Below are 25788 nucleotides of genomic sequence, written 5' to 3'. Positions count from 1 at the left end.
AAACAAAAGACCTCAATGTGTTACTGGGTTCAGTCAGCCTGGCTGTGGGAAAGAAAACACACACCATAAAGCTGTAGTTACATAAGATAAGAACTCTGGAAGGTGTATTAGCCTCCCTTTTGTTGTCCCCCCCTGTGCTGGGAATGGTACATGCCATGCCGGTGGCAAGAACATATCATGGGAATTATCCAGCAGAGAGAGACAGCAGGAGAGAGAGGGAGAGAGAGCGAGCGAGCTAGAGCTAGACTGAAGCTGCTGAGAAAAGAACAATAGATCTGCAGTCTTGATGAGCGTGACTGAATGCTACTGTAGAGGTCTGGAGCCAGACAAGTGCTGTAGGGAGCGAGTGAGCGAGCTTGGTCAGAGGAGCAGGGAACAAAGGGAGTCAGCTGACCAGCTGACTGACCAGGTAACAAGAAGACAAATCAGAAGCCGTTCAAAGCATCAAAGATTTCTAATTTTCTATCCGCAGAAGAAGATAATTAGCTGTTTCCTTCCCAGCTACCAGTTAATGTGTATCAACTCTATTAAGAGGTTCCAAGAATGTCTGGAAATGTGTAAATTATTAATAGGATGCACCTGATACATAATATTTAATGAATGTGACATCAGAATTTATTTAAACAAGAGTATTATATAAAATAATTTGAATCCCAATTTACAAAATGATTTAAATGATGTTTAAGCTTCCATAACTTTTTGAAATGTGAAAGGCCCATAATTACTTGTGAGAACAAACTGATAAACATTGCTGGAACTTAAAAAAAAAAAAGTTCAATAAAAACATTGTAGAGATGTCCAGAAAACGCAACGTTCAAAAAAACGTTTTACTAACCAAAAACTGTTAGCTGTGTCACACACTCAAAGCTCAGTGCACATTAGCCGGCCTATGCTGTTACAAACAAAGATGGCGGATTCAAATAATCCAAACACGAGTCGTAATAACGAAAACAGCTTCGTTATCCCGCATGTGTGTGTGTGTCTGAGATCAGTCGGCAGAAGTGCCTGCATCGCTGCATGAGGCCAGCACAGTGAGAGGGGGAATGGAGGGAGAAAAAAAAACAGAAGGAAAAAAGAGTCCGACTTATGCTCAGCAGCTCCCTGTTGCCCTGGAAACAGGTGCTGAGATTCTTTGCCTTTTTCCCCATCTTTCTCCTCGCTATCGATGTCAGTGCCACCTCCCACCGCCTCCCCTCCCCCACGACCTGCCGCATCCAACCCCCCCTCCCCATTCTCATCTACTGCAGTCATTTAACAATGTCACAGGCCAGAACAACCAACCCCCCCCCCAACCCTACCACCCCAACCACCACCAACACCACACATACACACACACACACCAACCCCTCCTCCTTTATTCCCCACTCCACGAAGCACATAGAGCACTGTATCGGGGTCAAACAGCACCCTGCTATTGATCCCAATGAAGGCTAGGGATCTAGTACTACGAGGCTAAAGCACCAGTCCAGACCCCCCTCTGGCTAATCTTTTCACAAGAGCCACTCAGGCAGGCGCACGCCCCCGTTGGCTGAACGGACAAAGAGGTATCTCGCCACAGAACAAGCGGAAAAACAATCCCTGCCAGGAATGGGTGATGCCTATCTTTAAAATAAAATAACACATCTTAGCCACGTAAATGCAGACAACGGACTATACTCTAGCTGAGCACTTTATCAGGAACACTACATTAATACTGGCTAGGGCCACTATTTGCTCTTAAAACAGCCTCAATTCTACTAGATGTAGAGAACATTCCTTTAAGATACTGGTCCATCTTGACTTGATTGCATGCTGTTTTATTAGGAGCCTTCCATGTGCCGAATCTCCTCTTCCACATCCCAAAGGTGCTCTACTGGATTACTCTACTGGTGTGTTAAGAGACTGGGAGTAGTCGTTGGAAGGTAAATTGTGGTCATGAAGGGATGCACATGGTCAGCAGAAACACTGAAATAGGCTGTGTCATTCAAGCCATGTGTTACTGGCCCGAAGTGTTCCCACACTATTATATCACCTCCACCTGCCTAGACCGCTGAAGCAAGGCAGGCTGGGTCCATGGATTTTAGCTGTTGATGCCTAAATTCTTAGTCTACGTCTGTTCACCTTAGCAGAAATCAAAGTTTCATCGTACCAGACTACATTTCTTCAGCCTTCAGCTGTCTATTTTTGGTGAGCCTTTGCTTCAGCACTGCAGCCTCAGCTTTCTGTTCTTGGCTGACAGAGGTGGAACCTGCTCTGCTCACCACAGTTGTACAGAGTGGTAACCTAAATTACTGTAGTGTCCATCCAGACTGGTCAGCTCCGACCAGTCTGGCCATCCTTTGTGGACCTCTCTTATCAACAAGGCTATCTGTCTAGCTGCTCACTGGATATTTCTTTGGATATTTTTATTCTGAGTAAGCTCTAGAGCCCGCTGTGCTTAAAATCACAGGAGAACAGCAGTTCTCAGACCAGCCCGTCTGGCATCAAAATACTGAAAATCACTAAAATCACATTTCCCCCAGATTCTCATGGTTAATGTTGACATTATTTGAAGCTGTTTGGCCTGTTTCTGCATAATTGCATGAACAGCACTGCTGTCGTATGGGTAGCTGATTAGATAATTGCATGAGTGAGAAGGTGTAAGGATGATTCTAATAGTGTTTGGTAGCAGGGGTACTCCCAGGGATTTTGGGCAACATAAAAAGATATTACACTGAGCCCCACAACTCCAATAATCGTTCCAACCCCCATTGGACCTGCTTGAAAGGATATATTTAAAAGCCTTAGCATTAGAAATTGGAGATTATTGGCATGAAAAATAGTAGGATCTGCCATAGTCTGGTAAGGTGTAAACAGTCATGTGTTAATGTAAAATGCTGAGTTATAGAGACATTTAACAGGCCAGAGTTGTAATACAGGGGTGGTGAACAGTATTACATGCCTCTAAAAGGTACATCACAGAACACCATTATGCTAAATAATTATAAATATGCTGCCAGATGTCTGAGACAGTGTTTTCCAATCATTATTTGTGATCATGATGTTTTTTATTGTTTCACAAGGTAATAAACAACAAGGGGATGGGGCAGCAATAGTGATGAAAGGTATAATCATCATCATAGACAAAAATAAGAAAGGAGGAAGTGTCTGTATTCAAAGTATACCTTGAAGGAAATCCAGAACAGTTGTGAGCTTAGCATGGGTTGAGCAGTACATTCAAGAATTCGCTGGTCACTGTATTTGTAGAAGCACAAAGTCTTGGTGAAGTCATGAATGACCAGTTATCGTTCTTGACTAATCTGCTAATCGGACATGCAGATTTCTGGAGCATCCAGAGAATTCAACCTTTACCCCTCTAGAGAGGCCTCCTTGTCACTGCAAGGCTCCCTTCTACCTTCTTATATGCACCCTCAGGCCCCTGCAATTAATCCAGGATGCATTGACATGAATTGTGTTCAAAGTTTCAATGTTCAGCCCATGTAGCTGCCCACATCAGATCCAAAACCCTGACGCTGGCCTACAAACCCAAGATTGGACTAGCCCCTCTGTACTTGATGGCAATGGTCAAAAGATGCATGAAAGGGCAAGCATCCAGACTTTTCTCTGTCCTGGCATCGTTATTTGCAATTAACAACCCAGAATTCCATGCAAATTCAATGTGTGATCCAATTTTGTAGGATTGTCTTTTCAGCAACAGGAAATCCAGAAAACAGTAGTTTACTCTGTATAACCCTTTAACCCCATATTGGATGAGGTTATCATTCAGGAGACACAATTATATTCAGATATTTCTAGAATTGTTCCATCAGGAGACATTCCCCAAATATATGTAAAACTGTTTCATGGTGGTACATATATGACGGTAATGGATAGTTTGGAGATGTATTCTAAATCTTCTATGGGGCATAAGGTAAGCTCTGTGAATAACCTTGAAATTAAGAAGTTGATGTGCTAGATTTGTTGATTTTTTTATCTACAGTTATACCAAATAGTTCCCAATTCCAGGGCATACTTTAAGGCAGCAAGCCCCCTGTTCCATAATGCAGTAACAGAAAGTGGTTTTGTAGAAGCTTTAATAAAATGTATATAATTTCTAGCTACACATCTTCTGGAGGTGGTGGTATATGTGGTTGAATCCAGTCCACCATTGGATGAGCAGCTATATGAGAGCCCCATGAAACCCCATAGGCTTTAAGAACTGCTCATATTCACAAGTACACACAATAAGTAGAAGCTGGCAAAAATAATGTTTTTCTTTAAGGTCTGAAAAGAGCAAAGACCTTCACAAACATTAATACCCATAAAAGACCAAGAAGGTTGAGTGAAAGGTTGCGCACCTCTAAAGAGGTTGTAATTATGCCATTATAGAGTAGTGTGACAGATATTGAAGGGGCCTCCCAATGTGTTTTTTTGAATGTGAAACAATACAGCCAAATTTCAAATCAAGACTTTTAGAAGCAGTACTTGGAAATAACAAATCTTGTAATCAGTGTGGCCTTAGAATAGATTCAGTAGCCTCCATTTCAGTAGGGACTGTTTTAGATGCTGTGTCAAGCCAAGACTGTAATGCTCTTATTTGAAAAGTCAAATTTTGCACAACCAAGCCACCCAAAGATTTCGACTGATTCTAGGATACCAATTATTCCATATAACATTTGAAACCATTGAATCATGGAATTCCCCTTTTAAAGAAAATTGTTAGTATCGCTATGGTCATGTGAGCTATCAATACTTCGGTTCCACCCCCTTTCAACACCCACCCACCCCCACCAAACAGCTGGCACATCTCGCCCAAATGCCTGAGCTGCACCAAACTGATGGATATCTGTTAATACATTGAGAGACTTAACCCAGCTGCTGTTTGCCCTGCATTTCCCTTAACCCCTTGAAGCCTAGCTTTATTATTTAGTTATCAGACCTAACATACAAATTTGGTTTGGTTTAGCATATCTTGTGGAGTCCCACCTGGTTCTGTTTTAGGGCCTATGAAACTGTGATATCAATTATGACAGTAATGTTGTTATGAAAGTGATGATGTGTGGGCTTTACATACAGGAACTTAGGGGTTAAGCCAAAGCACAGCGTCTAAGCACAGCCCAACACGTACGTTGGAGTTGGGGGTGTATGGGTGGGGGTCCTCCAGGGATTGAATGTTTGATTGCGTTTTCTGGCCTTTTTAAGTCAACACTGTTTTTCAAGCGCCCCACATTCCATTGTAGTGACTTTCTCTGCTGGCCTGGAGAGGAACATTCCCGGGAAGTGGCTGACCGACAATAACAGCAACGAGGGGGGAGAAACAGAGAGGGGGTGGGGGGTGGGACAGGACAGGGTTGGCTGGATCAGAAAGAAAAAAAAGAAGCTGTTCTCTTCCACCTTTGCTCAGTCAAAGCAATGACACCCCAAGGCTGCAGCACTGAAAAGGCATGCTTTCTCAAAACCTGCGTACTGATGCACAGAACAGCTCTGGCAGTGCTGACGCTGGCCTGCAAAGCCAAAAATGGACCAGCCCCACTGTACCTGATGGGGGTGGTCAAAAACCGATCCATACAAAGAGTGTTCAGAACAAATATGGCCAGGCTTGACCCTTGTCCCTCAAGATGTATGGCAGTTGAAGTCTGTTCTGGAGGTGGCAGGACCAACCTTCTATGGAATATAATATAGAATATCATTTTCAAGAGTACTTAAAGCAACAGCATTTATGTAGCATTTATAACTTAAAGTACCTCCAACGTCATTTTCAATGGCTTGTGAGAACTGCATAGCTCTGTGTAACCCATAAATGCTCTACCGCTTCAGTCTATATGCTTCTTTCACTTTCAGTGACTGTTCCTTATCTCCCAGCTTGTCCAGAAATGTATATGTAAATGTGTCCTTTAGGCATAGCTCAAAGTTACACTTTCCACATGTAGGGGGAGCCCAGGAGCAAGAAATACCAATTCTCCGTATTGCTGCTTTAACTGACTTTTGCATCAGTACTGACTTTTGTCTTTGGCAGTATCAGTATGAACAGTATCTAAGCTTCGGGTATCTTTTGAATTCTAGCCTATTCAAATCAGCCATTGATATTTTCTGAACAGTGAGGCACTTTTGTAAAGCGCTCTGGATATGAACGTCTGCTTTAACGGAAATGTAAATGTAAATGTAAAGACTGGCAATTTCTGAGAGTAAAGAATACACTTCACATTGCACAATCTTGGCTCGGTCAGCATTTTCAGCATATACTTTAAACAGCTGCGTTTGCATTACATCTGTGAAAAGTCACCTCAAAGGAGGGAGGGGGTGGGCTTGGTGCGAGAGCCTGCGGATGATACACAGCGGCGTAACTCAGATGGACGTTAACAGCCACATCAGCCCGAGCGAACGCCGATTGAAGTGGACGTTCTGTCCCTCTCAATCACACTGTGGCATTCCTAATTAGGATGAAAACAGAAAAGGGCCCAAGAGAAAGTATGTCAACCCCGAATGCACTGACCCCCCCCTACCTTCTGCTGAAATGGAGAGTGTTGAATGTACACCAAAATTAATCTGTGTTGTAGTAAATACTGTCAGGCTGTAACACAGCTCTGACTGTCTGTTAACAGGCAGCACAGATGCCTTAGACGGTTAAGTGAAGACTAATCCAATACTATGTCACTGTGAACAATACTATGTCACTGTGTACTATTTACTTAAAGGGCCTATATAATGTTCCACAGACTTGTAATAGAGAACCTAACATCTCTGTTGTTGCTACACTGGGCTTGAAAAGCTGCTAACTGCATTTCACTGTTCTCACAAGTGGGTCATTTGTGCGTACTATTCTGTAATATTACTTTACCGCCTCAGTCCACAAGCTTCTTTCACTTTCAGTGACGGTTCTGTATCCCTCAGCTTGTCCAGAAATGTATGTGCAATGTGTGTCCTTCAGCAAAAAAGCAAGAAATTCCAATTCTTACATAATGCTGCTTTAAAGTACACATTCAGCCCTTTTAGATTTTAGTTTTTATGATGTCACAAAAAACAACATTTACATATTCAGTGTACAACACCTTAGCTCCCATGCTGCAGTTATGAAGAGTGTTTTCACCTGTAGGGCTTTTCGAATGAGGCACAATACAGGGCAGCCTTGTTTTCATCCTTGTTTATACCAATCAGCCATAACATTAAAATGACCTGGATAATATTGTGAATGTCCACCTCATGTTGCCAAAAACAGCACTGACCCATTGAGGTATGGACTCCACAAGACCTCTGAAGGTGTCCTGTGGTATCTACAGTGGGGAGAACAAGTATTTGATACACTGCTGATTTTTCAGGTTTTCCCACTTGCAAAGCATGTAGAAGACTGTAATTTTTATCATAGGTACTCTTCAACTGTGAGTGATGGAATCTAAAACAAAAATCCAGAAAAATACATTGTATGATTTTTAAATAATTAATTTCCATTTTATTGTGGGAAATAAGTATTTGATCATCTATCAACCAGTAAGAATTTTGGCTCTCACAGACATGTTACTTCTTCTTTAAGAAGCCCTCCTGTTCTCCACTCATTACCTGTATTAACTGCACCTGTTTGAACTCGTTACCTGTATAAAAGACACCTGTCCACACACTCAATCAGTCAGACTCCAGCATCTCCACAATGCCCAAGACCAGAGAGCTTTGTAAGGACATCAGGGATAAAATTGTAGACCTGCACAAGGCTGGGATGGGCTACAGGACAATAGGCAAGCAGCTTGGTGAGAAGGCAACAACTGTTGGTGCAATTATTAGAAAATGGAAGAAATGCAAAATAACGGATAATCTCCCTCGGTCTGGGGCACCATGCAAGATCTCACCTCGTGGAGCATCAATGATCTTGAGGAAGGTGAGGAATGAGCCCAGAATTACACGGCAGGACCTGGTCAATGACCTGAATAGAGCTGGGACCACAGTCTCAAAGAAAACAATCAGTAACACTCTACGCCGTCAAGGATTAAAATCCTGCAGTGCACGCAAGGTGCCCTTCCTCAAGCCAACGCATGTCAAAGCCCGTCTGAAGTTTGCAAATGACCGTCTGAATGATCCAGAGGAGGAATGGGAGAAGGTCATGTGGTCTGATGAGACAAAAATAGAACTTTTTGGTTTAAACTCCACTCGTCATGTTTGGAGGAAGAAGAATGATGAGTACAACCCCAAGAACACCATCCCAACCGTGAAGCATGGCGGTGGAAACATCATTCTTTGGGGATGCTTTTCTGCAAAGGGGACAGGACGACTGCACCGTATTGTGAGAAGGATGGATGGGGCCATGTATCGTGAGATTTTGGCCAACAACCTCCTTCCCTCAGTAAGAGCACTGAAGATGGGTCGTGGCTGGGTCTTCCAGCATGATAACGACCCAAAACACACAGCCAGGGCAACTAAAGAGTGGCTCCGTAGGAAACATCTTAAGGTCCTGGAGTGGCCTAGCCAGTCTCCAGACCTGAATCCAATAGAAAATCTTTGGAGGGAGCTTAAAGTCCGTGTGGCCCAGCGACAGCCACGAAACCTGAAGGCTCTGGAGGAGATCTGTATGGAGGAGTGGGCCAAAATCCCTGCTGCAGTGTGTGCAAACCTTGTCAAGAACTACAGGAAACGTCTCATCTCTGTAATTGCAAACAAAGGTTTCTGTACCAAATATTAAGTTTCTTTTTCTGGTGTATCAAATACTTATTTCCCACAATAAAATGGAAATTAATTATTTAAAAATCATACAATGTATTTTTCTGGATTTTTGTTTTAGATTCCATCACTCACAGTTGAAGAGTACCTATGATAAAAATTACAGTCTTCTACATGCTTTGCAAGTGGGAAAACCTGAAAAATCAGCAGTGTATCAAATACTTGTTCTCCCCACTGTAAGTAGTTACATCCTGTAAGTACTGAAGTGGGGCCTTCATGAGCTTCAGTAAGCTTTAAGGTTGTCCTTCCGTGGTCCTCCTTCTGTGGAGCACTATTGACCTGCCTGATGTTTTGAGATGTTCTGCTCTAGCCCCCATAATTTGGTTCTTGTCAAAGTGTCTCATTCTTATGCTTATGCTTATGCTTATTTTACTGGATTCCAACCCATCAACTTCAGAAACTGACTGTTGCCATTGGAGAGGTTCCATTGGAACCAGATAATCAGTGTTAGGCACTTCACTTGTCATTGGTTCTAATCTATTAAATACAAGAAACGTGGAATATGTGCCCTTCAAATGTCTGCCATTAATATAACAGATATCTAATGATGTTCTGCTACAGATTTGTAGTGATTACATTAAATGTCTCGTTCTGATTTCACACAATACCCCAAGGACATAATGTCATTGCACTGGTTTTATGCCTGCATCTTAAAGATCGTCTAAACTGGATGCAGTTCTATACATTCTAGAAGTTTGAACCTAGAGGAGGTCATTTAATGCCAAATCTTCCTTTAGAAGTACCTTGTTCACAAGCAAAACACATAACAGAAATTATTCTTTCTTGTTTTTTGTAAATAGAAACATGTAAACAGGTAGCTATATAAACTAAAGATAAATCAAATATAAAATATTATTTACCATTAAAATAATAGTTTTTTTATTGTCCGGACAATCTGTACATTTACCTGCACCAATTTAGGTTACAGTAGTTTGACCCCGCCCACTCGAAACTTATTAAGAGAGTTTCAGTCCGGACTGCTTTTTGATTGAGACACACTATAGTAAGGCCCAAAAGACCAGAAGGAAAATGAGTGGTATTGTCCATGCCTAGAGTGTAGGGAACGTTTTCCCACATTTTTCCAACAGAAACCTCTTTGTCCAGTAATTGTAACAAAAACAGCCTGTTCAAGTGTAAAGGATAAAGAGTGAATTACGAGTCATTTTGAAGAAGACATACACGGACATAATGTGGAAAATGGAATACAATTGGGAAAATGATGTTTTTAGACAAATAAACCAATAGGAGAATACATTCATGGTCATGGTATAAGTAAAGTAAAGTACGACCATGGTATAAGTAAAGTAATTAAAGTATGTCATGGTAGAAGTAAAGTAGTAAAGTAAGCCGTGACATATATTAAGTAAAGTAAATCATAGTTGAAGTAAAGTGATAGTTTGTAATGTAATGTAATTAATGCAAAGTAAGTAAAGTTTGTCATTGTAAAAGTAAAGTAAGTAAAGTAAGTCATGGTATAAGTAATGTAAGTCATTGTAAAAGTAAAGTAAGTCATGGTATAAGTAATGTAATTACAACAAACTAAGTAAAACAATCATTGTAAACGTAAAGTAAGTCATTGTAAAAGTAAAGTAAGTAAAGTACGTCATGGTATGAATAATGTAATTAAAGCAATGTAATCAAAGTAAATCATTGTAAAAGTAATGTAAGTCAAAGTAAGTAAAGTAAGTCATTGTAAAAGTAATTTAAGTCATTGTAAAAGTAAAGTAAGTAAAGTATGCCATGGTATAAGTAAAGTAAGTCATTGTAAAAGTAAAGTAAGTAAAGTAATGGTATAAGTAATATAATTACAACAAACTAAGTAAAATAATCATTGTAAAAGTAAAGTAAGTCATTGTAAACGTAAAGTAAGTAAAGTAAGTCATTGTAAAAGTAAAGTAAATAAAGTACATCATGGTATGAGTCATGTAATTAAAGCAAAGTAATCAAAGTAAATCATTCTAAAAGTAATGTAAGTCAAAGTAAGTAAAGTAAGTAATTGTAAAAGTAAAGTAAGTAAAGTATGTCATGGTATAAGTAATGTAAGTGAAGTAAGTCATGGTTTACAGAAAGTAAAGAAAGCACGTAAAGTAAGTACAGTAAGTCATGGTATAACATTTGTCACTAAATGGGTTAATTAAGAGAATTTCTGCTGGGCCGGTCATGCTTTAAACTGATTACTGTGAGCTACTATACTGTATAAACACACACATATAAACACAAGAATGCTCAGACAAACTGTACACGTTACACCCAAGTGTATATTTACAGCAGATTGGGGCTTAAATCTACCTCAAGTGATAAAGCCCCAGGTTTGCTGATCATGAGTGCTGTACAGTGGATAAAGTTTATTGTGAATATGAATACCCACTTGGGCCCTGTTTAATAAATATGAAATTTTATTTTAGATATATAAGAAAACACAAATTAATCGATATTCCAGGCTTAAGTGTTGTAGCGGAAAATAAAATGTATCCTATCTTTCGCAGACTTGTTATTAGAGTGTTATTACTCAATAAATCAGCAATAACACCAACCTTATAAGGTCCACAGGCATGATGGGATAGTTATGATTTAACCATGGCTGTTGGTCAGAGTTGCAGGGACAAGGCTGAGACCTAAGATGAGAGTCCAATCATGTGAGAGTCAGAAAGTAGAGAATCACTACAGAAAAAAAGAGAAAACCCCTCTGGGAAGAACCATCTGACTCAAACAGGGAGAGCTTTTCACATTTAAAGTGGCCTGTTGTTCCACTGGCCAGAGGTGATTCTCTATCAATGGCGTCCTGCAGAGGGGGTCAGAGGACTTTGGTCGTTCCAAACAGTGAGTCAGCGAGGACAGGATTCACTCTTGTTAGCGACACATTTTGTAGACCATGTACTGCTTGGACTGGGGCTAAACCGAAAAGGTTTATTTAAAGAACAACTATAAAAAGAGAGTTTGAGGTACTCAGGATGTCAACACGACACTATTGAGTGGTTGCAGAACATCGGCACTCACAAATTTGCTAAAAAAAAGTTCCCTCCAAGAGGTATGAAATAAATGACACATGGCAGATGTGGCGATACTGGCCATGAATAAAACCCCTTTAAAACAGGGCTGCCCAAGGGGATGTTTGATTTGACCCACCAGGAAGACGGCCTAACCATCCACTCTCAACCAATAAGAGAACTTCTATACTATGTATAAATCACTGATATGTCTTTAACTAAAACTACCTTTTGAAACTAAAGTGGCTAGTAAGTAGAAGGTAGGTGTTTCTAATAAAGAGGCCAATAAAGCACATCATAGATGTGGCCAGTACGTTGAAGCACAAGGTAGGTGTTTCTAATAAAGTGACCAGTGAGTTCAGGAATAAGGTAAGTGTTTCTAATAAAGTGGCCAGTGAGGTGAAGTACATGGTAGGTGTTTCTAATAAAGTGGCCAGTGAGTTGAAGCGCAACTTGGGTGTTTCTAATAAAGTAGCCAGTGAATTGAAGCATAAGGTAAGTGTTTCTAATAAAGTGGCCAGTGAGTTGAAGCGCAACTTGGGTGTTTCTAATAAAGTGGCCAGTGAATTGAAGCATAAGGTAAGTGTTTCTAATAAAGTGGCCAGTGAGTTGAAGCGCAACTTGGGTGTTTCTAATAAAGTGGCCAGTGAGTTGAAGCATAAGGTAAGTGTTTCTAATAAAGTGGCCAGTGAGTTGAAGCATAAGGTAAGTGTTTCTAATAAAGTGGTCAGTGAGTTGAAGCGCAACTTGGGTGTTTCTAATAAAGTGACCAGTGAGTTGAGGAATAAGGTAAGTGTTTCTAATAAAGTGGCCAGTGAGTTGAAGCACGACTTGGGTGTTTCTAATAAAGTGGCCAGTGAGTTGAAGCATAAGGTAAGTGTTTCTAATAAAGTGGCCAGTGAGTTGAAGCATAAGGTAAGTGTTTCTAATAAAGTGGTCAGTGAGTTGAAGCGCAACTTGGGTGTTTCTAATAAAGTGACCAGTGAGTTGAGGAATAAGGTAAGTGTTTTTAATAAAGTGGCCAGTGAGTTGAAGCACGACTTGGGTGTTTCTAATAAAGTGGCCAGTGAGTTGAAGCATAAGGTAAGTGTTTCTAATAAAGTGGCCAGTGAGTTGAAGCATAAGGTAAGTGTTTCTAATAAAGTGGCCAGTGAGTTGAAGCATAAGGTAAGTGTTTCTAATAAAGTGGCCAGTGAGTTGAAGCATAAAGGTAAGTGTTTCTAATAAAGTGGCCAGTGAGTTGAAGCATAAGGTAAGTGTTTCTAATAAAGTGGCCAGTGAGTTGAAGCATAAGGTAAGTGTTTCTAATAAAGTGGCCAGTGAGTTGAAGCATAAGGTAAGTGTTTCTAATAAAGTGGCCAGTGAGTTGAGGAATAAGGTAGGTGTGTCTATTAAAGCGGCCAGTTTGTGGGTGTACAAGATAGACTGCATTGTTAACAAACCTGACGGTTGAGTGCAAGCAAAGCAATGGCTCCGCTGATCAGCCCATATTTGCACACTAGCGCCATCTGTTGGCAGAAAGAGTGAAATGCACGATGACGTGTAGTCTTCTTCAGGTAACTCACGCTAGTTTGCCTTGAGCCTAACACGAAAACACTAGTGTCGAAATTAGCTGAGGAAAAGGGCTTGCAATCAGAGGAACGATCAAATGTTTTTTTTTATGAAAGCTAGAGACCATTTGTGTAGGATTTGTAGACCAATTTCTGTCAGGCGAGCTCCGTGGCTTCAGTAAAACACCTCCTCCTCGTCCTCGTACTTTCACATTCGATATAATGCGATTGGCTTCACGTCCTGTCGCTGTGCCGAGCAGATTTCCAACCACGGTCTCCTCACACAGCTGAGCCTATAGTGAGTAAATAAAGTGTATCGTTTATTTCTGCTGGGTTTCTTCTCTGGGAGACTCCTCGGCGTATCCTGCGTGAAGCTAAAGGCTTAGGTATAGCTCGCCGTAGCATTTCGGCGAAATCGAAAGCGGGCATTGGGAATGGCTCGTCTGAAACCTGCTGTCTAAAAAGGCATTTAGAAGCTTGGTTTTCTCAGTCTCTCACTCTTTCTCACTCCTTCTCACTCTTTCTCACTCCTTCTCACTCCTTCTCACTCTTTCTCACTCCTTCTCACTCTTTCTCACTCTTTCTCACTCCTTCTCACTCCTTCTCACTCTTTCTCACTCCTTCTCACTCTTTCTCACTCCTTCTCACTCTTTCTCACTCCTTCTCACGCTTTCTCTCATGTCTGCATCTCTGCTGGCTCCCCACAGTGAAGTGAGATCTGTGGTGAGGTTGTCAGCGTCTCTTGCAAACAGTATTTTGAGGCTAAATATTGTGTAATATTATTATTATTATTTTTTAGGTTAAATACATGCAGAAATGCACCTTTCAGCGGACGCTTGACATTATTTAACATCACTGTTGGTTTATTAAAGTAATTAATATTAAAAAAATGTTATTTAAAATCTTTTTTATATCTTAAAAAATCTTATATTTTTTTTAAATATCTTATTACGGTACACATTTTTGTAGAACTTGGTTGGCCAGTTTTGTAGAGAAAGTTTTCCTTGACCTGAGCAGAATTCCACCCATTTAAAACAGGGGACACATCTGCCCCCTGGCTCACATGCACATAATGTCCCACAGACGTTTTTGGATGTGTTTGAAGAGAGCTGTCCTTTCTTTTGTTGGAAATCCCCCCAAAAATATAACTGCATCTGCTGAAAGAACAAGGCTAGATATCGCACTGCTTATTAAATGGGTGCATGAGCTGAGGAGTGTCAAGGGTCAGCTGGCTAGACCCCAAAGCCGCCACCAGATGGAGGAAAAGAGCTACCGCTGAGTAATGAGGTAACAGGGGCAGAAGTCTCCTTCACTATGGCCCTTCGTAGACCCTGGCCCATTACTCGCACTCATGGTGGCTCAGAGGTTAGAACTCCAGGCTATTGATGACAGGGTTGTGGGTTCGATACCCAGGCTTGGCAAGCTGCCACTTGAGCAAAGCCCTTCACCATCTCTGCTCCCCAGGAGCTGGAGTTGGCTGCCCACCGCTCTGGGGGTGTGTGCTCACTGGGTCAAATGCGGAGGACACATTTCACTGTACAGATACTTGCACCTTACTTTACTTGCACCCTTTTAGGTCCTAGGTGCGCAAGGCCATAGGGTGTCTCATTTCTTTCAAAGTGTTCGATGGCACCCCCTATGAGCACTTGATGCAGCCCCTTTTCCAAGTCTGCATTAGATCACACTGCATTAGATCACACATTATATTCTATTGGCAGTACTTCTTGACAGGGACTAGACAAGCTGTGTGTGTGTATGTGTGTGTGTGTGTGTGTGTGTGTGTGTGTGCATTTGCACGTCTGTGACCCGTGGATGTCAACTAAAGTAGCTGAATGCGTTCGTTAGAAGATGTGTCCACAAACATTTGTATATATGGTGTATGTTTTAAGACAGTTGTCACTCACCACTAAAATCTGTGAAGTACTTCTTATGATGTTTATAAAGGTTAGATACTGAAGTATGTTGTGGTTTGAGAGTCTCTCCTCCGTTTCCCCCCATAGATGACTCGTAGAAATGACAGCTCTCAAATGAAGAAATGCCTCACCCACCAGTCACCAGGCGACAGTTCCAATAAAGCTGACTCAAAAGTAGCTGACCAGAAAGGAGCAGACTCGAAAAAAGCAGGCTTGGGTGGAGCTGACTCGACAGGAGCAGACTCAAAAAAAGCAGGCTTGTGTGGAGCTGACTCGACAGGAGCAGACTTGATTGCAATGGGCTCAAATGAAGGATGCTTAAGTAAACCAAACAGTACGGCCTCAGTCTTAGACAATGTGGGGGTGAATACATCTGACTCAAATAAAGCGAACTCGAGTGGAGCCACCTCAAGTGGAGCATCATCAAAGGAACAGTCCTCAAAATGCAAGCACAGTCAGTCCTCCTATGGGGAAGCCACAGACCTGGGGCCATCCTCCAACAGTGGGGACAAGCTGGGAAACCTCAAAATGCTGAAGAGAGAGCCAGAGTGCCATATGGAACTGGACACTCTGCGCCCTAGACAAAATCACACCGTGCTTATAGATGTAAGGGCCCTCATGTTTGAGCTTTTTTTCTTATCAGATTGTGTCATCTAAAAATCCACACTCCAATTCCAGTCTCTTATTACTCATTTACATGATCATCCATGTAAATTCTTTGTATCAACAGACAACCAAGTTTAACGACAATTTACTGATTCCACATGAGGGTAAACATGCTTGGGACAACAACCACGTGAAATTACTGCCACATTTTGTAAGTCTGCATCTTGTTACTTTTATCTTTACTGCACATTTTACTTGGAGGGTTAAAGGTGCACTATGAGAAAAGCTGTATTATTACATTTTATTTATAAAGAATCAAATAATGTATTACATCTGTTTTTGCACACATTGTTTTTTTAAATAATGATAGGTTTTATTTTTATAGCCAAAAAATGAACCTCTGTCTCGCTGGCAAGTCACAGAGAAAGCCTTACAAGGACTTATCAGGGGAAGTGCATCTGTGAAAGACGTAGAGGTACGATACTCTATAATACAAATACAAATACACAGTCTTTACCTATTGTAATATGTGTTGGATGTTGTTCTTCTGTTGTTTTAGATGGCCATTATGTCGTACAATCGGGCATACAAGAAGGAATGGACTTTCAATGCCCTGAACAGCTATGTTCAGGTTGGTCATGAATATGGATTGTTTTATTCTTTGTATATTAAGCACCCTTTCCTTGCGTCTACTCTTATTGGTCCCTGTTTTATCAGAAACATCTACTTTCATAGATATTGTAGGCTGACTGTAACCCATCTGTTGCTGCACAGGTTATCAGCCCCCTCTACCCCATTTATCAAAAAAAAGAGACCACCGAAAGACACCTGCTGATCAGATATTATTTAGGTGGTCCATTCGCTGTATGGCAGCATGGTAGTGCCATGCTAGCATGTGTTGCACAGGCACACCTGAAAAAGTCTACTTAATGAACTGCCAGATATGTGCCTCTATACGCAGATATATAGTGGCATCTTGTGTTAACTTATGATATATAACTATATATAAAATATAGTTATAATAATAATATATGTTATATTCCTGAATTTGTTCACCAGCAAGTAAACAAGCATGAGAACAACTTTTCCACCGTGATCTCAAAGATGGCTCGACTGGCACTGCAGCTGCAAGATCAAATCAAACACGTAAGATTTTGAATTGTGAATTGTGTTCATGTGTTCTAGCTTTATTGATTACATGTGATGACCGCCTGTGTAGGTAGACCAAATTCAGACAAGCTTTTGGCTTTTTTATTATTTTGCTCCATAGCTTGGCAAATATAAATATACCAATTTGGTATATATAATGTAATGACATGAAATGAATATCCTGATATGGAATTTATTTTTTAATATATTTAAACATATGACATAGACATTTGATCTTCACCTGAACAATACTGGGAGATGGAGGTAATTAACTGAAGAAATGTCTTAACTGAAGAAATATATGAATAAAAATACTATTTTCCTGTGAGGAAAAGTTTGAACGTATTGGGTGCACCACATTAGCTGCAGATGATTAGAACATCATTAGAGGAGATTTTGGAGGAGCCTGTCTTATTTTAACTTTAGACAGTTAGTCTGGTTTGTAAAGTGAGTGTTATTATCATGGTGAGATCCAAAGAGCTTTCTGGGGCCTTCAGAAAGAAGATTGTAGATCCAGATGAGTCTAAGAAGCAATTGTAAAGGTCTCAGAACACTAAGAAATCAGGCCGTCCTAGCAAGTTCTGTCTAACAGCAGACTACAAAATGTTTAACAAAGTCTCCAACAATCCTAAAATCTCATCATGGGATCTACTGGTAGTTCCGTCCACAGCTGAAGTCAATATACAACATCTACCATTAGAAAGAGACCACACAAACAATGTTCTGTGATGGAACGATGTGCTTTGGACAAATTAATCAAATAAATTATCTGGACACAGTAACAGAGGACATGTTTGGCGTAAACCACACACAACACAAGAACCCATATCAGCTGTGAAGCATGGAGGTTGAAATGTCATGGTTTGGCCTGCTTTTCTGCAGTTGGGCCTTGAGAGCTCTCCAACATAGAACCGACTAGGAATTCTTTATTGTTTTAGAGGACGCTTGACGAAAATGTAAGACCACATGTTCTAAAAACTAAAGCTAAAACATCACACAGCTGAAAGAATTCTGCATGGAGGAGTGGGACAAACTTTCTCCTAGTTAATGCCAGAGACTGGTAAGGCTATTAAGACATAGGGTGTCTTAACTTTTTTCCCCCAAAGAAGATTGCAAAAAATTGCAAGATTGCAAAAAAAGATTTATTTGTTTAGTTATTGTACCTACATCTCTTAATATTGTTTAAATGAAGATCAAATGCCCAGATGTTTACATTACTGAAAAAGACAAAGGTTCATGGGATGGCCTAAATTTTTCCACATGTAGTCAAAAACTTGTATTTCCAAAATTGTAGCTTTACAAGAGAAGGAAAACACCTTCTTTGGCCACAGTTTGCAAACAGCTGTATGATATATATTTATCTTGTGCACAGGCCATTCCTCTACTGAAACAGAAGCACAGCCATGCCATAACATTGTCCCAGGTCCAGATCTCCTGCCTGTTGGCCAATGCCTTCTTCTGTACCTTCCCTCATCGCAACACCACTAAGCCTGACAGCGAATATGCCAGTTATCCCACCATCAACTTCAGCAAGTATGACTCCCTTCTATATTGTGGTGTTTTTTTGTGGTGTTCTTAATGATCTGAACCCATTTCCTCTCAGCTGAGGGTGAAGCTCTCTGTAACTTGAACTTATACGTACAGTTGTTTGAACTGATGATCTTGGACTCTACAATTGTGTTGAAATGGCTCCAAGAGACATTCCTTGCTTGTGTGAATCTGTGATCATCCTTCACAGAGCTTCTTTCTAATTGTACTGTGTTTGTTCATTCAATGAGTGCAATCCAACAAACACTTTTTATGTGGCACAGAGAAGCTACAAGCTGTAGCCAATCATGATCACTGATGGAAAGTGAGGGCTTAGACTTGGCAGGATGAGTTTTCAGCACCTCTAAATTTTAAGCTATGTGTAGTAACTCATTCTGCCCCAGAAAAAGAACAGTTCAAAGAAATAATTGAAAACCCAGAATGTCCCCCAACCACAACTATATATGTTTGTATACTTTAGGTATTCAACCTACAAATGTGTTTTTTCATGTTCTTTCATAGCCTGTTTGGTGACTCTTCTATGCGGAAGATACAGAAGCTGAGAGCCCTCTTCCATTACTTCAACACTGTAACTGATAATGGTAAAAAACTTAACTCAGCTTTTTGCTTTTTTCTCCTAAGCTGTACTTCCTTCCAGTAATACAATAGATTGTTGGAAAAGTGTTTTGTACCAAAAGGTTTCCTTGATGTGCAGTGCTGCAGATCTATTTAACGTGTTAACGTATGATATTTAATTATAATTAATAAAAACACAAATATTCAGTTAAGCATTATTATAAAGTTTTATTGAGAGAAAAACACTAATATTAGTATACTAACATTAATTACAGTTCCAAGTGTGTAAGCTGTATCATAAGATTTTGATTACAAATGACATTTGCACAGATGGTTCCATCCAGTATTATTTTATATTTTAAAGTAAATTTTAATGTCAAAAATTCATAATTTCAGCCATCTTAGCCAGTCTATGAAAACTTGAATATACTTTGTATACTAGTGTGGGCCTGTTGTGTCATCATCATTCCATGGGCAGGCTGATTATCTATTACAACCCAAAAATTGTCCATTCACATTCTGTATTTGTTAAAAAAATGACCTTACCCACTGTATAGTTACAATATCCACAAGTAAAACCTTACTCTGTTGGGCTACCAGGTTTGCTTATTGCATGGAAGTAATCTTAGCCTAGAGAGATTAATCTTTTCCTGGCACTTGTTCTCCTGGTTGTTTAGCTGGTTGGATGAGGCTTGTGGGGCACAATTTAAAAAAAAAAAACTTTCCTGACCAGTGGTACTTGAATGGAGTTCTTAAGGGAGTATTTTATCCAAAAATGAAGAACTTATTAAACGATTCACTGGTACAGGCCAGTTGTTGTTTAATTCTGAAACTTGGCACTTCTCCAGCACAGAGGTATATTTAAGCAAGAAGCATTTTTTTCAGTTAGTATTGTTTGTCACAATATTTGAAACCATTTGTGATAGAGAAATCATTAGTAAAGTGCTTGAAGGGGTCAATAGTTACTCCTGGTGTGTGCTGTTGTGTAATAGAAACAAGACCTGATGGACTGGTCACTTTTGAAAGAATCTGCATTCCACCAAGTCAACTTCCCTGCTGGAAAACGTAAGTGACTTTAGCTTTAGTCTACAAGGTCTAATACAACCACAAATGAAAGTCTTCGTTCTGACGGTTCATTTTGATTTTTAGGCAGTTGGAGACTCTGACCGACCTTCAGGTTTTTTCAGAAGGCTGCATTGAGAAAGAGGGTAAAGGCATGCTGCAGGTTAGGCTTTTATTTTGCACATTACATTATTTCCTAGACAGAGGAGGCACATTTGCTAGCCCGCTAACCAGTGAGACCACCATGTTCCACCTTTTGCACATGATAACTACTTTCTCTTTCATACTGGACAGGTGGATTTTGCCTCCAAGTACATAGGTGGAGGGGTGCTGGGCAATGGACTTGTCCAAGAAGAGATCCTCTTCCTTCTGAGCCCAGAGCTGATTGTGGCCAGGCTCTTCACTGAGAAACTGGGTGACAACGAGTGCCTGAAGATCACAGGTAGTAGCCAAACAGCTCAAAATAAGCATCATATACATTTGTAAAATAAACTTATCTGACAAACTTATTTCTTGGTTACACATACCGTTGCGTTAATAACAGCCACTGCCCTGTCAGCTAAGAATTACACCAGTATTTTGTGATCCTTGAGTTTACAAGTTGAACTGGGTGCACATTTTACCAGTTGTTCTAAATGGAGAATTGGAATTGAGGTCTGGTGATGGGGTCTGATATTACAGAAGAAGGAATGCATGCGTGTTTAGCTTATTAACGTATGCAGGCTAATGGGCAGTCTGCAAGTCATTGCCAATGTTTGAAACCTGTGCTTTTTGCTTGTTGATGAATTCTGCCCTCTTTCCTCTTCAGGTACCCAGACATACAACACCATCTCTGGCTACAGCAATAGCTTTGAATGGCAAGGTCCATATACAGATAACACCAAAAGGTAAAGAAGCATTGCATGCAGTGCTGTGGGGAGTTTACTTTAACCAGTGCACTAGCAACACATGTTATACCAAGATGCAGAAAGGGAATATAGTTAGCATGCTGATATATGAGCATTGTCTAAGAAATGGATGACACTTTTGGAACAGCAGCTGTGGTTTAGCTATTTTTGCTCGACATATTCATCTATGTAATGACTGTTATATCACCATTATGGAAAAGGTTTTACTCTAAGTGTGCTTCTGTTACAGGGACAAGTGGAAAAGACGCTTTTGTCAGATTGTTGCCATTGATGCTTTGCACTTCAGGGACTTCAGGGAGCAATACACTGAAACAAATGTGATGCGAGAGCTCAACAAGGTCAGCTGTCTGATACAGTAAATGTGTGAACAAGGTTGGGGAGATATGTAAAAATAGGAATATAGAGAGCACAATTTAAGAATCTGGAGTTTATATTCAGAATAACACATACAATCTTCAAATGCAAACACTGAATACTGTGTCTTAAACTGTGTGTTACTGAGCTCTACTAAAGCATGCGTAGACTGATAAATCACTCTGCTGATCAGCTATTTCTCAGGGTTACTGAACTCTACTAAAGCCTGAGTAGACTGATAAATCACTGTGCTGATCAGTTATTTATCTCAGTGTTACTGAGCTCTACTAAAGCCTGAGTAGACTGATAAATCGCTGTGCTGATCAGCTATTTCTCAGGGTTACTGAACTCTACTAAAGCCTGAGTAGACTGATAAATCACTGTGCTGATCAGTTATTTATCTGTGTTACTGAGCTCTACTAAAGCCTGAGTAGACTGATAAATCACTGTGCTGATCAGTTATTTATCTTAGTGTTACTGAGCTCTACTAAAGCCTGAGTAGACTGATAAATCACTGTGCTGATCAGTTATTTATCTCAGTGTTACTGAGCTCTACTAAAGCCTGAGTAGACTGATAAATCACTGTGCTGATCAGCTATTTATCTCAGTGTTACTGAGCTCTGTTAAAGCCTGAGTAGACTGATAAATCACTGTGCTGATCAGTTATTAATCTCAGTGTTACTGAGCTCTACTAAAGCCTGAGTAGACTGATAAATCACTGTGCTGATCAGTTATTTATCTCAGTGTTACTGAGCTCTGTTAAAGCCTGAGTAGACTGATAAATCACTGTGCTGATCAGTTATTTATCTCAGTGTTACTGAGCTCTACTAAAGCCTGAGTAGACTGATAAATCACTGTGCTGATCAGCTATTTATCTCAGTGTTACTGAGCTCTACTAAAGCCTGAGTAGACTGATAAATCACTGTGCTGATCAGTTATTTATCTCAGTGTTACTGAGCTCTACTAAAGCCTGAGTGGACTGATAAATCACTGTGCTGATCAGCTATTTATCTCAGTGTTACTGAGCTCTACTAAAGCCTGAGTAGACTGATAAATCACTGTGCTGATCAGTTATTTATCTCAGTGTTACTGAGCTCTACTAAAGCCTGAGTAGACTGATAAATCACTGCACTGATCAGCTATTTATCTCAGTGTTACTGAGCTCTACTAAAGCCTGAGTAGACTGATAAATCACTGTGCTGATCAGTTATTAATCTCAGTGTTACTGAGCTCTACTAAAGCCTGAGTAGACTGATAAATCACTGTGCTGATCAGCTATTTATCTCAGTGTTACTGAGCTCTACTAAAGCCTGAGTAGACTGATAAATCACTGTGCTGATCAGCTATTTCTCAGTGTTACTGAGCTCTACTAAAGCCTGAGTAGACTGATAAATCACTGTGCTGATCAGCTATTTATCTCAGTGTTACTGAGCTCTACTAAAGCCTGAGTGGACTGATAAATCACTGTGCTTTATCCCAATGTTACTAAACAGTCTCCTCATTAAATGGACATTTTAGCAAGTATGTATGTAATTATTTGATGTTAGTACAGTTTCAAATTAGGGCAGGTTTATATACTAAGTTACCTTAAAATGGCAGTCTCAGAATCAATAAAGATGGTACAACATTCATTAGGGAGAATTGTGTCTCTATCATTTCCACTTCCGACCAGAATGTTTACACTACCTAACTGTAGGGGGAGACAACAAACAAACATGACAAATTCTTTCACAATGCTGCTTCAAGTTTAATATTATCTACTGTATACATCTTTAACTGTGGTTAAATAATGGCAAAAGGCCTTTATTACTATAATGTATTTAACATTTATTCCTCTAAGGCTTGTATTTAGCCATCCTAACTTTTTTCATAGCATTCTGTCTAACTGTGTGTGTGAATATGGAGTTCTGGAAATGTACATGTCCTTTGGTGGGTCATTCTCCATCACTTTTGTTTTAGGCATATGTTGGCTTCAGGAGAGACCCATCTGTTCCTCTTGAATACACACCTGCAATTGCAACTGGCAACTGGGGCTGTGGGGCTTTCAATGGTGATCCACAGCTCAAGGGTAAGTGGCAGCACCAATTGTAAACTGTAATAAAAAGTATTTACAAATGTAATGAATTTAAATAAATAATAAAAAAACCTTTTATTTGTTTTATTTGTTTTAAAGCTCTTATTCAGATGATGGCTGCAGCTGTGGCTAAAAGAGACATGGCCTTCTTCACTTTTGGGCACAAGGGCCAGGCACAGGAGCTACAGAAAATGCATCACTTACTGAAGACCAACAAAGTCAGCGTGGGTTAGTATAAGATTAGTCCGTCTCTGTAACATCAAATGATGCTAAGCAGTATGTTAAGCTCCAGGTGAATGTATTCATTTTTTGGTGGTTCTGTATTAGATGAAAGTGTCCCTCCTTTCACAGCTCATTTATACTCGCTGCTGAAGAACTACTGTGATGACTACAATCGTCATAAGTCAAAGAGTGTGTTTGACTACATCAAACACCAGACTCCCTCCAGTCAACTGTGAAACGCAAGCCTGGACCCTGGGAGGAGCACATCGAACAGCCAGACCCCTTTTCACATACTGGAAGAAATTGATTTGAATGATTTTAGGGTTTACGTTGGTCTGCAAAACAGTTTTAAAGCAGAACTGTAGTCTATGGTGTTGCACTTTATATAAAAATGTGTAAGATGTTTAATGATGGTGCTTATTTCTTTTAATGGGGGACCATCAGGAATGATTAAGTAATAAAACCATTTACGTGCCAAAATTGTAATGAATAAGATCTACTGCCTTCCACAAAACCAATGATGCTTTAGCTCAGGGGATCACTAATATTACGTAAACTATTGTGGCTGTAGGTTTTCGCTCCAAACAAGCAGAAGCACTTGTTTATTCAGTTAGCCTCAATGTTTAAACAGTTGGTTAGTTATACTGTGCCATAAATAAGTGTATACCCCCTGATTAACATCCCTCCTGATTTTTTTATGCTGTGAATGATTTTTATGAATGACTTTTAGCAGCAGTAACTGCAGTCAACATTTCCCATAATTTCATATCAGAAATGCTATAAATCAGGCATATTCTTAGTTTTTCCAGCATGGAATGCCAGTTTGAAGCCTCATCGTAGCATCTGATCACGACTTTGGCAAAGCTACACCCAAACCTGATTTTTTGTATTATTTGCTGTATAAACTGATGGACTGAAACAGTCTACTGAAACGTATTCAGATACAACAACCATCAACAGCAAGTTGTTCAGGTTGTTCAGCTAAATATTGTCCCACTACCACCACCATGTTTGAATGTTAGTATGGTGCTCCTACTGTGGATGCCAGGGACTTGTGTTGTCCAAGAAGTTACCCTTCAGCCTGGTCTGTCAATAGAACATTATCTCAGACAGTTTAGGGATATCAAGAAATATTCAGTATGGTCCATCCTATATGAAAACAAACAAACAAAAAAAACAACACTCAATGTAAATATAAATCAAACACAAACAATAAATCACACAAAAATATCCATCAATGTTTGTTTTTTTAACCGCTTTCCTGTGGGATCATTTTTCCAGTAGCAAAACATTTGTAAAGCCTTATGGATTTCTTAAGATAGATATCTGTACTGATCATTCATTAAAAGGGGTCTGATCTTCATCTGATCCATCACAAATATAGGTAAAAACTATGTGAATGTTGTACAATGTTGTACTTTGCCTTTATTGAACACAGTTATTAAAAAAAAAGAACCCAAGCCTAACAGATGAAGATTAGTCTGTAAAAGATGTCATGCAGACGACAACATAAGGAAACCGGCATCAGCGAAGAGATCAGCGACGACTTGTAAGGGAGCAGACTAACAAAAAAAATTATAATAATAATAGTAATAATGAAAAATATATAATAATCAGATTAAAGAGGCTTGTTAGGGACCATGTCTAGTTAAATAAACATGAAACTAAAGTAATAATTCACTTAAGTTAGAAAAGGAAAACTGGATTTGAAGTACAGGTGTGGCTAGCAATTTTAACCATGTTTAGCTGTGGGGTTACGGTCAAGCTGGTAAGAAGACAAAAAAAAAGACTGATGATATTAGAGACTGTAGATGGACCAACAGAAGTGAGAGCCAGTCATCATTCTGAAGGGTTACTTGGAGAAGACTATTAAACATAGAGGGTAGGTGGATTGGGACACCTTTATCCTGAAGAACATCCCGACAAGCTCAAACAAGCTCAAATTAAATTAAGTGGGTGGTTGAAGATGTTTGTTTATGGTTTTCAAAAGAGTTTAGAACTGCTGCCATTCCTGGTGATTAAATAGTAGGCAGAGTACAGCCGTGTTCAGGACACTGTACTTACACACATGCTCGGTAAAGCAAACAATGAGGAGTAAGGCCAGTTTCCTTAAACAGGTACTTATACTGACTACTACTGCCACAGATCTAAATTTCTTGGAGAATCATGGGAAAGTGTGAGTAGCAGGAACCAGTCTAA

At 39.9% G+C, this 25788-nt stretch overlaps 1 protein-coding gene across 2 annotated transcripts; it reads left to right on the top strand.

Moving 5' to 3' along the window:
• Positions 1 to 13254: 13254 nt before the first annotated feature.
• On the top strand, positions 13255 to 24821 carry pargl (poly (ADP-ribose) glycohydrolase, like). Of its 2 annotated transcripts, none has more exons than XM_072659376.1 (16): positions 13255 to 13496; positions 15199 to 15717; positions 15842 to 15928; positions 16103 to 16192; positions 16277 to 16348; positions 16777 to 16863; positions 18239 to 18399; positions 18916 to 18995; positions 19962 to 20034; positions 20119 to 20194; positions 20326 to 20473; positions 20840 to 20918; positions 21169 to 21277; positions 23253 to 23361; positions 23467 to 23595; positions 23719 to 24821. In XM_072659376.1, the coding sequence occupies exons 2-16, from the start codon at positions 15199 to 15201 to the stop codon at positions 23823 to 23825; spliced, it is 1926 nt and encodes a 641-aa protein (XP_072515477.1). In that variant the 5' UTR covers positions 13255 to 13496; the 3' UTR covers positions 23826 to 24821. The 2 variants fall into 2 exon arrangements, with proteins under 2 accessions (XP_072515477.1, XP_072515478.1); XM_072659377.1 differs by lacking the exon at positions 13255 to 13496 and adding an exon at positions 13516 to 13584.
• The last annotated feature ends 967 nt before the right edge of the window (positions 24822 to 25788 follow it).

Source organism: Salminus brasiliensis, chromosome 16 (assembly GCF_030463535.1).
Source record: "Salminus brasiliensis chromosome 16, fSalBra1.hap2, whole genome shotgun sequence".
Taxonomy (NCBI): Eukaryota; Metazoa; Chordata; class Actinopteri; order Characiformes; family Bryconidae; genus Salminus; species Salminus brasiliensis.
This window is presented reverse-complemented; position numbering and strand designations above follow the sequence as displayed.

Coding starts and splice junctions, on each gene's coding strand:
- pargl (XM_072659376.1), top strand. CDS start 15,199: ATGACTCGTAGAAATGACAGCTCTCAAATGAAGAAATGCCTCACCCAC. Junction 20,035..20,118: donor CAACTTCCCTGCTGGAAAAC/GTAAGTGACTTT, acceptor TTTGATTTTTAG/GCAGTTGGAGACTCTGACCG. Junction 20,474..20,839: donor CGAGTGCCTGAAGATCACAG/GTAGTAGCCAAA, acceptor TTTCCTCTTCAG/GTACCCAGACATACAACACC.